Here is a 14,606-nt window from a genome sequence, read left to right as displayed (position 1 = left end):
ACCCCCCACCCATAAACAATACAAGATCACCTAGCGTGCCCTTATGCTCCTCTCAGGTGATGTGGAAACCACCAACACATTTGGGTAACAACTCCACATGGAGGTTGGGGTATCTAGGGAGGATCGGTCGTAAGTAAAGATCCCAAATGTTAATCGTTCGTGCATATATATTCAGGGGTGGTGTCTAATAACAATTGTTTTGCAAGATGTGCAATTTGGGAGTTACTTTATCGTGGCATGCCAAAGTTATAGCCAACAATGTTCGTAGATAAAGGCTGACAATAATTATCGTAGCACATGGTATTATATATACTTGAACTATCACCCATGCATCTTTATTTCTCCAAATACCCCTACGTATTTGGGGTTTCCATAGAAGCCGTTGATCAATCCTCAAAATAGACTATAAAAAGGGGATTAATTGATGAAATAATTGCTAAGTAGCACATAGTGACAAAAAGGATAGGAAGAATAAGGGAAACTTTGGGGCACGAGGAAAATGTGAAAAATATTTCGGCATGTTGGTTTTATTCCTACATATAATGTTTAAGCATTACGTAGAGAAACTAGTACAAATTAAAAAGAGGGAAGATGGCATGATTAAGAGATAACTTGAACCAAACAAGGTAATAACCATATTGCCTCATGTCAAGTCCTCGTGAGCTATTTCACAAATTGCAAGTGATTACAACAAAGGTAAGTGGATAGTTATTTGCCTATGTATGTATGTAAAAAAGAGAAAATAAATATAGGTGCCAAGTGCATTGTGTACGGTGCAAGATACATATATCCACAAAAAGTGGCATAAGATCTACCAAAGCCATAACTAGAACTTGTATTGGTCGCAAAAGGCTATGTCACAACAGAGAACCCACCCCCCGAACTTGTTACGAAAATTTACCAAAACTAGAACACCTTCATGGTTGAAGAACAACTTTTTTCTATGATAAAGAAACCTTTGAGAGCATCACGAACATTCTCTACAATTTAGACACTCTCGAAAGTGTTCCAAATGGCTACTGCAAGCAGAACACATTTCGGAGACAAAGGGCTAAAGTTAGAGCAACAGAGATACCCCCAAAAATGTTAGGAAAAAATTGACGCGATGTAGTGCCGAGAAGAACAAGAACCAAAAGATAGGCAGCCCCTCGAGAAGCAGAAGGAGAAGAAGAAGAAGTGCACTCACTATGCAACACACTTGTTGTGTGGGGGGGTTCGGCCGATGTTTATATATGTATGTAATTTTGTTGGGATGGATGGGGTGGCTAAAGTCTTGGCATAAACTGTAAAAACATAAAACCTAAAACAGAAGCTCCTTTCCTCCCCGAAACAAACCTTCTGCTTCCTTCCTTTCCCTCCAAAAAAGGCTCGATTTTCTTGTAAAGCAGAAGTCTCGTCGCGATCGTTGCAGAGAAGAAGAAGGCGGAGGAGCAGAAATCATCCGCTCTTCAGCGTTTGGTCTCTCTGCCGTCATGCCTTTCGCGTTTCAACCTTATGGCGTCCAATCCATGCTCAAGGAAGGGCACAAGCATCTCTCTGGCCTCGATGAAGCTGTGCTCAAGAACATCGATGCTTGCAAGGAGCTCTCTCTCATCACTCGATCTTCTCTCGGTCCTAACGGTATGCTGCCCCTGTCTTACATATCTGCATTTCGCGAACAGAATCTGATAGATCTTACCATTGTAAGAATAGTATGGCTTTTTCATTTGGAACTTGTATGTTTTTTCTGGTTTGCGCTTCTTTCCTTTGAAATGCTATATCTTGTTTCATCGCGTATACTCTATTATTTGTTTCCTTCCGAATATGGTATGGCGTTCCAAGATATATTTTATTTTAAATTGTAAGTTTTTCCCCTCTGAAGTGCTACGTTTACTTCTGGTTTGAATTTTTTTCCTTCTCACAATGATTACGTTGTTCGGATTTCTTTTTGTTCCCCTCTCAAATGTTATATTGTTTACTTTGAAATGGAATGCTTTCTGATTCCCTCTAATATTTAATAATATTTAATATACTGGAGTTATTTCCCTCTAATATTTAATAATAGGAATGGATTATAAGTGAATAAATCGTCCAAAATTAGGTTCTCATACTATGAAAATAGGATATGAAAGCGAAAAGTGGATAAATTAACGAATATCTACTTTATCTCACAAAAGAAATATTTTTTGACTGGCTTGGTTCATGTGAAATTATTATTTCTCATTCAAATCCAAGTTTCAAGAACCGATCAAGGAATTTATTAGTAACTTGTTAACTTCATTAGAAATTTTAAGCAAATGGATGTAATGGTTGCAGATGTGTTTATAATTCTCTATGAGACCATTTTCAGTTTCTTGCAACAACTATTAATTTTTGTATCTAAGGAAGTATTTTTTTTATCCTATCTCTTAGTCTCTTTCATACTAGTTTGCAACTTATTTTAGCAATTACTGCCCCAACAAGTCTTATCTACAGTTAATTCTGCCTGATTTTGTCAAATTCTACAAAAACTGTAAAATAGATCTGTTTTTGTCGATTTTTCTAGAAATGGGTATTATATCGTTAAAACATTTTCGAAAAATGTAGTGCATATGTGTGGGTTGTAAGTTAATTTTCTGAAGAATAGTTTACTAGTATGTTTGATGTGTGTGAATGTAAATGGGCATATTGATTTTAATGTGTTTAAAGTTGATCTAATATATTACTTGAGAGTACATAAGCTTTGTGGGTTTCTTAAATTGGTCATGTTTTCTTCATGTATTAATATTTATTTTGGCAGGGATGAATAAGATGGTTATCAATCATCTTGATAAACTTTTTGTGACCAATGATGCTGCGACAATTGTGAATGAACTAGAAGTTCAACATCCTGCAGCAAAGCTTTTGGTACTTGCAGGTAAAGGACAACAAGAAGAAATAGGAGATGGTGCAAATTTAGTTATCTCTCTTGGTGGAGAGCTATTGCAGGGCGCGGAAGAGCTTATTAAACTCGGGTTGCATCCCAGTGAAATCATTATTGGTTACACTAAGGCAATTACAAAAGTAAGATGGCGGATCAACTGTTTTGGTATCTAAAACTGAACTTCCCATACAAGGATGATGATTCTTTTGAATTATGAACCAGGTAATGGAGCTCCTTGAGGAGTTAGTTGAACCAGGTTCAGAGAAAATGGATGTTAGGAATACAGAGCAAGTAATTCAGAGGATGATATCTGCAGTTGGTAGCAAACAGTGGGGACAAGAAGGCATTTTATGCCCTCTTATTGCGGATGTAAGTTAATATCAAGCATTCTAATGCTGAAAACGAAAGAAAGGAGTTTTGTAAGTTGGATTTCGGATTTAGTGTAGGGATTCTCCATGCTACTTATTTTTCCCTGTACTAAGGGAAGTGCCCATCAACATTTGTCTCCCTTGAAGTCTGAAGCTTGTTCCATTTTTTCCTATCAAAAGGTCCAACTTCCTACAATGACATGCTTCTAGTTTATAGAGTAGCTAGTCTTCAAGCCTTTTGAGGCTCCACCGTTTTCCATCCATTCAGAAGCTATTTATATTATAGATGTGGGCATGCTTCATCAAATGTTACCAAGCTTCTTTTTCGAGTTCCATTCCAATAAAGGATTTTTAGTTGCATCTAACATATCAGACATTTGTACCTTTCAAATTTGGTTCTTTTAAGAATCCATTTTCTTTGCTTTTGGTTCATTTGAGTCGCAAACAAACATTCATGGATTGAAATAAAGAGTATTTCTTTCTCAATTTGTCGCACATTTCAACATCTTTATTGCTATTAAAAATTTGCAGGCATGTATACAAGTGTGCCCCACTAATCCTGCAAACTTCAACATTGATAACGTTAGAGTTGCAAAAATAGTAGGAGGGGGGATAAATGATTGCTGTGTGGTTCGTGGAATGGTCTTAAAGTGTGATGCAGTTGGAACTATTAAACATGCAAAAAAAGCCAAGGTGAATTTTATATCAATCAAAGTTAAACTGTTTACCATTCTGTATCAAAATTAACATTACATTGACTGTTTTTTCATTGTTGTATTAATAGATTGCTGTATTTGGTGCTGGAGTGGACAGCTCATCAACTGAAACTAAAGGAACCGTTTTGATTAAATCAGCTGATGAGGTAGGTTACTTCAACTCTGGAAAATTTGGTTCAAGTACATACATTTTGAATTTCTTCCCTCCCCTTTCATCCCAGGGATTTATTGCAAAAGTCAGATTGCGTATACATGTTTTTATGTTTTTCAATGTGGATAATCATAAATTTGAATGTGGATAGTACCAGTTGAAAGTTTTATGCAGGTGCTATCGGTAGAATTCATGAAATATTGTTTGATTCTAAGAATCTCTATGAGAGTATTAGGGGAGATCCATCTAATGGTTTTATTTAATGCTTCAATTTATATAGCTGGAAAATTATGCAAAGTCAGAAGAGGCAAAGATTGAGGAATTAATCAAAGGTGTAGCTGACTCGGGAGCTACTGTTATTGTCAGTGGGGGTACTGTTGGTGAAATGGCTTTGCACTTCTGTGAGCGATACAAGTATGTATTTGTTACTTTTCAAGCGGTTTTCTATCATTTGGCCATATTTCTTTGTTTGTATGAGGCAGGAGGTATCCACAGCTTATTGTCCATGTATCTTAAAAAATGTAAGAGTTAATATAAAGCCATGTTATTTGAATGAAAAGAAGCACTCACCCATAGGGTATTAGCATTTACCATTCCATCAATATGTGGTCACCCTTGGATATTTTATGAGCCAGGTTACAACTGAACTTGATGAAAAAAGAATTTCCTGCTATTAACCCTAAATATGTTGGGCTTAGTATGTGCAATAAATTTAAAGTTTCACTTGCTTTCTGTTGCCATCTAATATCAGCCAAGGTGGTTTAACCTTATCCAACATCATCCAATTTGGAGTAGTTATTAGGTTTCCAACTTGAGCTTAAGATCGATTGGTTTCTATTTCTCAATCACTCTGGACTGTGATTTGTGACACTCTTGGGTTCTTAAGTAATATGTATGTCATGATGAGTTTCTTATGCAGCTTAGACTTATGATCATAGAAACTTGTAAAATAGCCCATGTGAAGCATTCTAGTCAACAATGATGTCACTTCCTCCATCCAAAGAGCTTAGAATATTTTGTTCTTCAACTTTTAGTCCTTGTATATGTTAAGGGAAAAATCATTGAAGATAGTGTGTGTATGTCTTAATAGAGCTTCTCTAGGGATGTAACAATCGTTTAGACAGTACTGATCTGCCTTCTGCGGTATCTCTGTTGCAGACTGATGGTCCTGAAGATTAGTTCCAAATTCGAGCTTAGAAGATTTTGCAGGACAACTGGTGCTATATCTTTGGTAAGTCATTTTCCTAGTTTGAGATTTATATTCACCACCCTTCCATATAAAATAACAAAGGACATTGCAGATAAAACTAGGCACACCTAGTCTCGATGAACTTGGATATGCGGATTCTGTATCTGTGGATGAAATTGGTGGTTCTCGGGTAAGAGATTCCTGTCATCTTAAGTGCATCATAAAATAACAAGATTTGGATTTCCACTTGACTTGATTATAGGAAACCTTCATGTTCCATGTAGGTAACGATAGTGAAGAATGAAGAAGGTGGCAACAAAATTGCTACTGTGGTTTTACGAGGTAGCACTGACAGTATCTTGGATGATATTGAAAGAGCAGTTGATGATGGTGTTAATACCTATAAGGTATTTGCATACATGAAGAATCTCCCTGATCATCATTTTAATGATTGAATATATTAAATTATATATTATGATATATAACCTTCACGTACATCTATAATCACAGGCCATGTGCAGAGATTCTCGAATTGTTCCGGGAGCAGGGGCAACTGAAATTGAAATAGCAAGAAAGCTCAAGGAAATTGCTTCCAAAGAAACCGGGTAAGCTTAGTGTTGTAGGGTTGTTCACGATGGTGACTTACTTTCAAACTAAGAATATACTGGAGACAATCTGATAGGAATATACAAATTACCTGGCAAATGCTTCAAGGTTTTGGCATTTTGTTGATCTGATGCTCGGAAAAAACCATTTCCATAACTGTAAATTGTTGCTGTTGCCCGATGAACTTTTTATAGTCTAATTAGCTGACGTTTTCAAATAATTAATCCGGAAAATTATGTCATTGCAGGCTTGATCAATATGCAATTGCAAAATTTGGGGAGTGTTTTGAAGTTGTTCCCCGAATGCTTGCTGAGAATGCAGGTCTGAATGCAACAGAAGTCATATCGTCTTTGTATGCATCACATGCCTCTGGGAATGTGAAGATTGGCGTGGACATAGAACAGGGCACATGCAAAGATATGACTGCAGACTCGGTCTGGGACTTGTATCTCACCAAGTATGCAAAATCTTGTTTATTGCTCTTGATTACACCGAGTCTTGGTTCTGTTAATTATGTCTTTATTAATCCAAAGCTATCTTGATTTTGTCCCTTTTTATTGTTCTCGATACATAGGTTTTTTGCCATCAAGCTTGCTGGTGATGCTGTATGCACCGTCTTACGAGTAGACCAAGTGAGCTCTATGATTTTGATATTTTTACTTTTTAATTGCATCTTAACATGGCATATGTACTAACTAGTCATTCCATAAATAGATTATAATGGCCAAAGTAGCTGGTGGACCAAAGCCCCCGAAACAAGGTGATCCAGATGAGGATTAGGTTATTGTACCTTCCCAGCCTGGATTGTATTTTGGGATTGTTATTTTATATCAAAATTACTTCCTTCCTTAGAAACAACTCAAGATGATGGGGATGTGATATGCGAGGAAGAATGAGTGCAATACTAGAGAATTTTGAAATCATTATGAAATCTTTCCCATGCTAATATTGAAATTTGATTCTACAGTTATAAGGGCATATACTTTTAGTCATGCTGCGTTTTATGAATCTGAAGTCTCTGGTTCATCGTTTATATGATACTTGGATTTTATAATGCTAAATTTCATTTAGGTCATTTTCCATTTTTCAGATGCATTTGACAAGTGCATAGGCCGACAATGCAAGAATTAAAATCAAATTGATCACATTTGTGAAATGTTTTGTTCATGTACTTGTACCTTGGTGTGTGGCCGGAAAAGCTTTGACTATTCTTGCTGTAGTTCTTTGGAATTTTGTCTTCTTGTACCTAGTGAACCTTTGTTCTCCTAGTTGGTTCCTTCTCAAACCTCGGCCCTTTTAACTAGGTATTCCTACACAAACCTTAGGTAGTTGACATTATAAATGAATGATCGATTTGCATGTTAATGATGACATTATCTTCCATTATATCTATTCTATGGTTCATACCTGATATATCATGTTCTGGTTTTATTGGCATCTCTCATCATAGGATCAAAGTCATTAAATTTGGAGAATCTTTATCTATATTGAAGTAGTATATCATGGTATACTATTTTAACAAAAATGATTATATCTTGACAAATGTATACATGGCTTCAAGCAAGGGCCCAAAAATTGTCAATGTAGTCTAACATAACCCACCTCATCAAGGCATAAACATCTTGCATAAGAGTGTTTCAAATAGATTCCTGTTTATCTAGACTCAGCAGTGTCACAACTGTTTTGCTTATGATTTTAGTGAGCCTGAATGTCCAAGGTATTGAAACCTTTCATGTTAAGTGGGTAATTTAATTACTTTGTATAAGGTATGGTTTATCCCTGACGAGTTCCTTACTTATGTAACCATTAATTTGGATTTCTTCACACTCGATTTGCTATGCGACCTTTGCATAATTACAGAAATTAGCACATCTATTATATATTAAAGGGTAACCTCACAATGGCTTCTTGTTGTTATATAACATGAGTGAATAATCATTCTCATTGTAGGTGTAAACTTATTGAATAAATGAATCATAAATTCCAAGTGAAGCTTGGTTATGTTTAAATGTTTCATTTTGGCTCAATAGGTCATATTTGACATCTAGCGAAAACTTCAAATAACCACTACAATCTACGAATAAGTGGCATAACTGTCAACCATCTCAACTATGGCTCTATTAGTAATAGCTATTGTATAGGCCACATTGGGCACGTTGTTAGTGATTAGATAAAATCCCTTGCATAGTTAAAATTTAGTGTTGATAATTTAAGTGTTGTTATATAACATGAGTGAATAATCATTCTCATTGTAGGTGTAGACTTATTGAATAAATGAATCATAAATTCCAAGTGTTGATGATTTTTGAACACCAAATGTTATATAACATGAGTGAATAATCATTCTCATTGTAGGTGTAGACTTATTGAATAAATGAATCATAAATTCCAAGTGTTGATGATTTTTGAACTCCAAATGTTATATAACATGAGTGAATAATCATTCTCATTGTAGGTGTAGACTTATTGAATAAATGAATCATAAATTCCAAGTGTTGATGATTTTTGAACTCCAAATGTTATATAACATGAGTGAATAATCATTCTCATTGTAGGTGTAGACTTATTGAATAAATGAATCATAAATTCCAAGTGTTGATGATTTTTGAACTCCAAATGTTATTGGTGTATATTTGTAAGGCTTTAATTTGCAAGGGATTGTCGCTGGAAGAACAGGCTCATTCAATTGGGTCTTCTATTGAGTTGTTTCTACAGCCAATTAATCATAAGGGGGTAGTGCAAGCATGCTTGTGAGGATTCCAAAGGGCCGGGAGTAGAAATTTCCGACCACGGACGCCGTAAGTGTTGAAACTTGCCTTGGTGGTGTTGTCGCGGAGAAGGCGGCCAGGGTAGCCCGGGTATGCGTTAGGGCCAAAGGCTCCAGCACAAGTAGTGGCAGCTTCTAAGGGGATGGTGGGGTCACCTTGGTAGTAGCCCGTGCCAAAGGGGTTAGTGGCAGCACCAGCCAAGATACTAGCTAAGTTAATGATCATACCATCAATGCCAACATCCCCATTGGGCGGCCGAAGTGGGGAACCGGGGGGTCCAAATTGTGGGATTGCAAATGGCCATGCACATGCACCCGGACATTGGAAGCGAGGGTTCCCTACCCATGCAAACGGGATTTTCATATACTTGGTGGCCTTGGAAGAAGGGATGAAGTCATGGTACCCACAAGAACTTGTACAAAATCGTTCGACGACCACATTGTGGCCTGTGAGAAGAATGTAGAGTCGCTTATCCACCGCACTTGTGGGCCAAGGGAGATGCTTGGACTTGAGTTTGGACAAAACATAGGAATGGATATCAGCACGAGAAAGGGATGTGCCACGTGAGGAGCCATAGTCGAGGAATTGGATGCCATGTTGGATGGATTTGGGCACACTTGCATTGCGTTTGTCAGCATAATTAGATGCCACGATCTTCCACCATGTGTCCCGAACAGACGGCTTCGATTGGGGGATGCCCGAGGTGTTCAATGAGTCAAGGAAGCCATTAATGATTGATTCTTGAGATGTTGAAAATAACCCATACAAGATAAAGTGGACTTTGAGTGTTCCTGTCAGGAGTGCCCCATTGTGGTAAGTGAATATGGCACTTGACATGGCAGAGCTTTCATCGTTTATCGGAAACATGGGGTAAACATTCCCCAATGAATAAACATCACCAAGTTGCCCAATAAGCCACACCATCACTAACTCCCACACGATCCCGCCCTTTAGCCCCATCAATGAATTAAGTTTGATAATATAATGATCCCACACCTTAGCAATTCAAATTTGAACCTTATGATTGTGATTAAGCTCTTCGACCTTATTAGAGAACTTTGAAACCTCTCCACACCCTTAGTATTTTGCTTACCTTATAGATTAGAAAACAATCTTAGGATTTGTTTGCTATAGAGAAACTTGAATCTCTCAGGAAGGTATTTGATCAACCTCTCAAACCTTATTGGTCGGCCTTAACTTTTAGACCATGGGATTTTGGATACATTTCTTAGTTTCTTTTCTTCCCTCGCCCATTCCTTTGGCTTTACATAATGTCTACCCCCTCATTTCCTCATACATGTTTTTGAAGTATGCTACCTTAGTTGGCCTCATGTACACACACGATCTATTCTATATAAACACACCACCTTCCATAAATTATATGATTTTTCATGTGGACAAAAGTCTTCTTTTTTGGGTCTAGGAATAAGCCATTTCCAAGGAATATTCAGCATAATGCTCCTTATGTTGTTGTCAAGTTGAAACTCTTATTCAACACGATCTCGATGGAAGATTCTATTCTATATAAACACACCACCTTCCATAAATCATATGATTTTTCATGTCGACACAAGTCTTCTTTTTTTGGTCTAGAATAAGCCATTTCCTAGGAATATTTAGCATAATGCTCCTTATGTTGTCATCAAGTTGAAACTCTTATTCAACACTCTTAGTTGGCAAAGTTTTGCATTAGCCCATTGTATGTATGTTAAACACATCGGCATTGATGACATCTTGGTACCACCTTGAGGCTTGACTTTCCACACGATCAATAGTGCACGAGAAGGTTTCCTCTATAAATTATTTATCCAATTTTTTCTGAAGGCTATTGACAATTTAGTTTCCAAGTAAACATGTTGTGGGAATAAAGAATTGCCACTTTTAATTGTCAATAAACTTTGACGGGAAATAGATGTTAACTCTTCTTTGAAAAAGCACAAAATTAAACCTTCATTTTGTTTTTTGATGTGCGATTCTAGTAGTTTCATTTGACTTAAGAACAAACAATAAATACTCTAAAATTTGTTACATTTTGACTACAAAAACCACATTATTGTACTAATAAAAGGATATTGTGTTATGTGTTAGTAGAAAATAAATTCTAATGGATATACATATGTACATAGTGTGTATATATGGCTGTATATATATGTAGGGAATGCCTCAAAAGAGGACTTGAAGAAATGAAAGATTGCAATAGTCAAATGGCCACAAGTTATCCGATTCCGATTTATCCTTATGCTACATAATGCTCCATGATTTTTTCAAATTTGAGTGGCCTCAATGTTTTTTCTTTGTATATACACTTGCATCAGTGACACCAATGTCAATGTAATTGCACTACGTGATGAGCACAATAGGTTCTTAGTGAGAAGGTATATAAAACTTGGTAAACACAGTTTTGAATGCAGGATATACTTCTATGGCAGTAAAATAATATTTTACATATGTAGAGTGTGCTCCAAAGGAGCCTCATGTTGAAACATAATAAAAAAATGATGCATTAAGTCCACAAAAAAGGGCAAATATGCAGACAATTCATCATTGAGTTTCATATTCCAAACACTCATCCACCTAGATATATAGTTTTGGTTTTGGTTTTGTTTCAAGTTTCAACTATTTTCTATTTGTACCCCCTATATAATTGTAGAAGGAGATTGCTCTCTAAGTTCTTTTCATCCCACAATCATGTTTCTCACCTCTCATTCGCTTTTGGAAGCTCATTTATTGTCGCATGTGTCATTTTGAAACTTCAAGAATGATAATAGGCTTTGAATCCCATGATTGTATTAGTATAGTGGCAAAGGCTATGTTTGTTAGATCATGACAATGAGTTCAAGCATAGAGAAATGGTTTTTGTTTATGTTGAGAACATGCATATCAACACCTTGTGCTTAAAAAAAGACACATTTGCTCAATACAACAAGCAAAAACAATAGAGTAGGACTTTAGAAGTGCATATATATGCACGATTTGTTAAAATTGAGTGTAAATACACCATCACATGTCAGTGGTAGCAATGGATTTGTGCAACGATAGGATGTGTTAGTATATGTCAATGTCAAGTTGTTGGATTGGATAATACTAAAAGCATGGTAGGGCTCATTCCTCAATAATAGAACTCAAAAGAAAAATGATTGTAAAGATGAAGAAGAGTACAAGCAAAGAGTGAGAAAGAGAAAGAAAACAAAATCAAATTTCTATCATCCACAAAGAGGCAAAGCTTGAACTCTGGGAACAAATAAGGTGGTTAAAACTCTCTAAGAACGCACAATTGTGATCATTCATCTTGGTGGAGAATTGAGTATGATCTACGATGCATGTCTAACAATTTATTTGCAATATATAAATTCCAAATTTAACATTTTTGCATCTTACTTCTTCATCCTTTGTCACATACTTCATGGTCACATACTTCATGGCATCACATGAATAGATATTTTACTCTCCATCTTTTAAAACATTGCATGATGTTTATGACCCGGTGAGATGAGAGGATTTTGCTCTTATTAGTTATTTGTACCTTGCATCCTATGTGCTAAGCTTGTTTTCGAAATTTTTTATCGTGAATATTTGTAACATTTATGATATAGTAGTGTACTCTTTGCATGACTAACACCTCTATGGACTGAACACATGTGTCTAATAGCATAATAACATTACATGATATGATGTTGAGGATTTAGCTCTCAATTGTTTATGTAAGAACAATTTTCTAATTTTCTCTACTTCATCCATGCATTAAGTGAGATAGTGCAATCTAAGTTACACTTCCACTCCACAAAGCGACTTGAATCACTATAACATTGAATAACATCAACCTCAATTCCCATCCTCAAGTATCAATGTGGTTGTGGTGATTCTCAAACATACAATAATTGTGGAGGTGTAGGTAGGTAGATTCATAGCAAACATTCTAGTTGAGGTGTAGGTAGATTCATAGCAAACGTTCCAAATATGAGTTGATGGGATATTAATACCAATATGTTGGAAGCTTTGTGCCACTCATAATGATTCTCCCTTCCATGTAAAAGTGATGTAGTCCCTCAGCCACGTAAGCCTCTGTTGCCATCATTCTTGTTTTGTTCACTTGAATAGTTAGTTTGTGTAATCTGACGCAAAATTTCCAATACACCAAGCAAGTGTTCAACATAATCACAAGGATAACAGGATGACACGTCATCGACACATGGGAAAGAGAAAAAAAGGAAGAGATGCTGTAAGGACAAAAAAGCCCAACTTTACCAAATGAACGTAGCGTAGTGGCAAAAAACTTTATGATTAATTTCTCAAAGACTGGGTCCCAGGTTCGATCCCGAGACAACCCGATCACATCTTTTTACCCAACTCTCTCTGTCTGTCTGTCTGTGACTTTGGCTATGGCGTCCAGTACCTTCTTCTGGGGAGAGAGCCCCGAAGAAGAATACTATGCTTCACAAGGCGTGAGAAACACCAAATCATTCTTCCCAACCCCTTACGGCCGCCTCTTCACACAGTCGTGGATCCCTTCTTCAGCTTCTTCCTCCTCTGCCACTCGAGGTCTCGTCTTCTGCACCCACGGCTATGGGAGCGACAGCAGCTGGATGTTCCAGAAGGTTTGTATCCCGTTCGCTCAATGGGGATTCTCAGTGTACGCGGCTGATGTGATCGGCCATGGCCAATCTGATGGCATCCGGGGATACATCGCCGATGTGGAGTCGACTGCAGCCGCATCTCTCCTTTTCTACCAATCAGTCCGAGACATGCCGTCGCACCATCATCTCAAGAAATTCCTGTTGGGGGAATCCATGGGCGGGGGTCTCACTTTCCTGATGACCCTGCAGGATCCAAAAGGTTGGGATGGTGCGATCTTCTGCGCTCCTCTATTTGTCATGCCCAAGGAAATGACGCCCTCTCCGTGGAGACTCTTCGGGTACTCGCTGCTCCTAGGGTTTGCTGAGACATGGGCAGTTATGCCACAGAACAACGTCAGAGGGAACGCCTTCAAAGATCCAGAGAAAGCAAAGATTGTGCTGGCGAATCCGAGGAGGTATAAAATGCCTGCGAGAGTGGGCACAATGAGGCAGCTCCGGAAGATGTGTGGCATTTTCGAGAAGAGATGCGGCGAGGTCGAGGTCCCGTTCTTGGTGGTTCATGGCACTGGCGATAACATCGCGGCCCATGAAGGTGGTCAAATCTTGTGCGATCGAGCACGCAGCTCGGACAAAACCGTAAAGATCTATGATGATCTCTACCATTCCCTCATTCAAGCTGAGAATGATGAGAATATCGCCCTCGTCCTCTCGGACATCAAGGCTTGGATCGATGCTCGCACTCCCATTCCCCACACACAAGATCCTTAGATTATGTTATGCATTTCGTTGAGAAATCAGGGTTCATGTTGCATGTTTTCCCCCCATGGGCATTGTAATCTCTCTTATTATGAGGGGGAGAGATACTAACCTTGGCCAATTGTTTTTGGTCCTATGGATGTTACTTCTCTCTCTCTATCTCTCTCTATTGTGTTCTTTCGTCCGTGGGTCACCCAAGGATGGTATAATATGTCTATGTATCAACCTAGATTCTACATTGCTCTATCCTAATCACTGTTTCAATACCAATGTTCTTTGTAGGTTTAGTAAGTAACCTTAAGCACATGGGTTTAAATCTCAGGAATTGCACTGATTTACTGGATGCCAATGTGGAACCCATGACCTTGACCTTTTGGGTTACATTCGGCGGCAGACAGTACTAACTGAGCTAAGTTCTTTTGGAATATGGACATAGTGGAGACCAAAAAGAACATTTTGTGGTTCTTTGCCTAATAATATGCTGGAAAGTATGGATCTATGTTGAGAAATTAGGCTCAAGTGCTCTTTCTAGCTTGACGTAAATGGTATGTAGTGATTATTCCCAATGGATAGAGTGACCAACCACTCTGTTAGTTG

The 14,606-nt window shown here is 37.7% G+C and overlaps 2 protein-coding genes and 1 pseudogene across 2 annotated transcripts; 2 read left to right on the top strand and 1 right to left on the bottom strand.

Annotated features, from left to right (window-relative positions):
* The first annotated feature begins 1,333 nt into the window (after positions 1-1,333).
* Positions 1,334-6,877, top strand: LOC147863605 (TCP-1/cpn60 chaperonin family protein). The gene is made up of 13 exons (XM_087319988.1): positions 1,334-1,620; positions 2,759-3,021; positions 3,104-3,250; positions 3,781-3,942; positions 4,034-4,111; positions 4,397-4,530; positions 5,275-5,347; positions 5,418-5,495; positions 5,590-5,712; positions 5,816-5,910; positions 6,159-6,368; positions 6,486-6,543; positions 6,626-6,877. The coding sequence occupies exons 1-13, from the start codon at positions 1,473-1,475 to the stop codon at positions 6,689-6,691; spliced, it is 1,635 nt and encodes a 544-aa protein (XP_087176114.1). The 5' UTR covers positions 1,334-1,472; the 3' UTR covers positions 6,692-6,877.
* Positions 6,878-8,484: 1,607 nt separating this feature from the next.
* LOC147863604 (protein PHOSPHATE-INDUCED 1 homolog pseudogene) lies at positions 8,485-9,934 on the bottom strand (annotated as a pseudogene).
* A 3,098-nt stretch (positions 9,935-13,032) lies between these two features.
* LYSOPL2 (lysophospholipase 2) lies at positions 13,033-14,245 on the top strand. Its single transcript, XM_087320401.1, has one exon. It carries the CDS (start codon positions 13,059-13,061, stop codon positions 14,019-14,021), a length of 963 nt encoding a protein of 320 aa, XP_087176527.1. The 5' UTR covers positions 13,033-13,058; the 3' UTR covers positions 14,022-14,245.
* Positions 14,246-14,606: the final 361 nt, after the last annotated feature.

The sequence above is a fragment of the Azolla caroliniana genome, unplaced genomic scaffold (assembly GCF_043228905.1).
Source record: "Azolla caroliniana isolate FFs.n. ecotype wild unplaced genomic scaffold, voAzoCaro1.0.p SCAF_5, whole genome shotgun sequence".
NCBI classification, from domain to species: Eukaryota; Viridiplantae; Streptophyta; class Polypodiopsida; order Salviniales; family Salviniaceae; genus Azolla; species Azolla caroliniana.
Note: the sequence above shows the minus strand (reverse complement) of the source record. Positions and strands in the feature narration are given on the sequence as shown.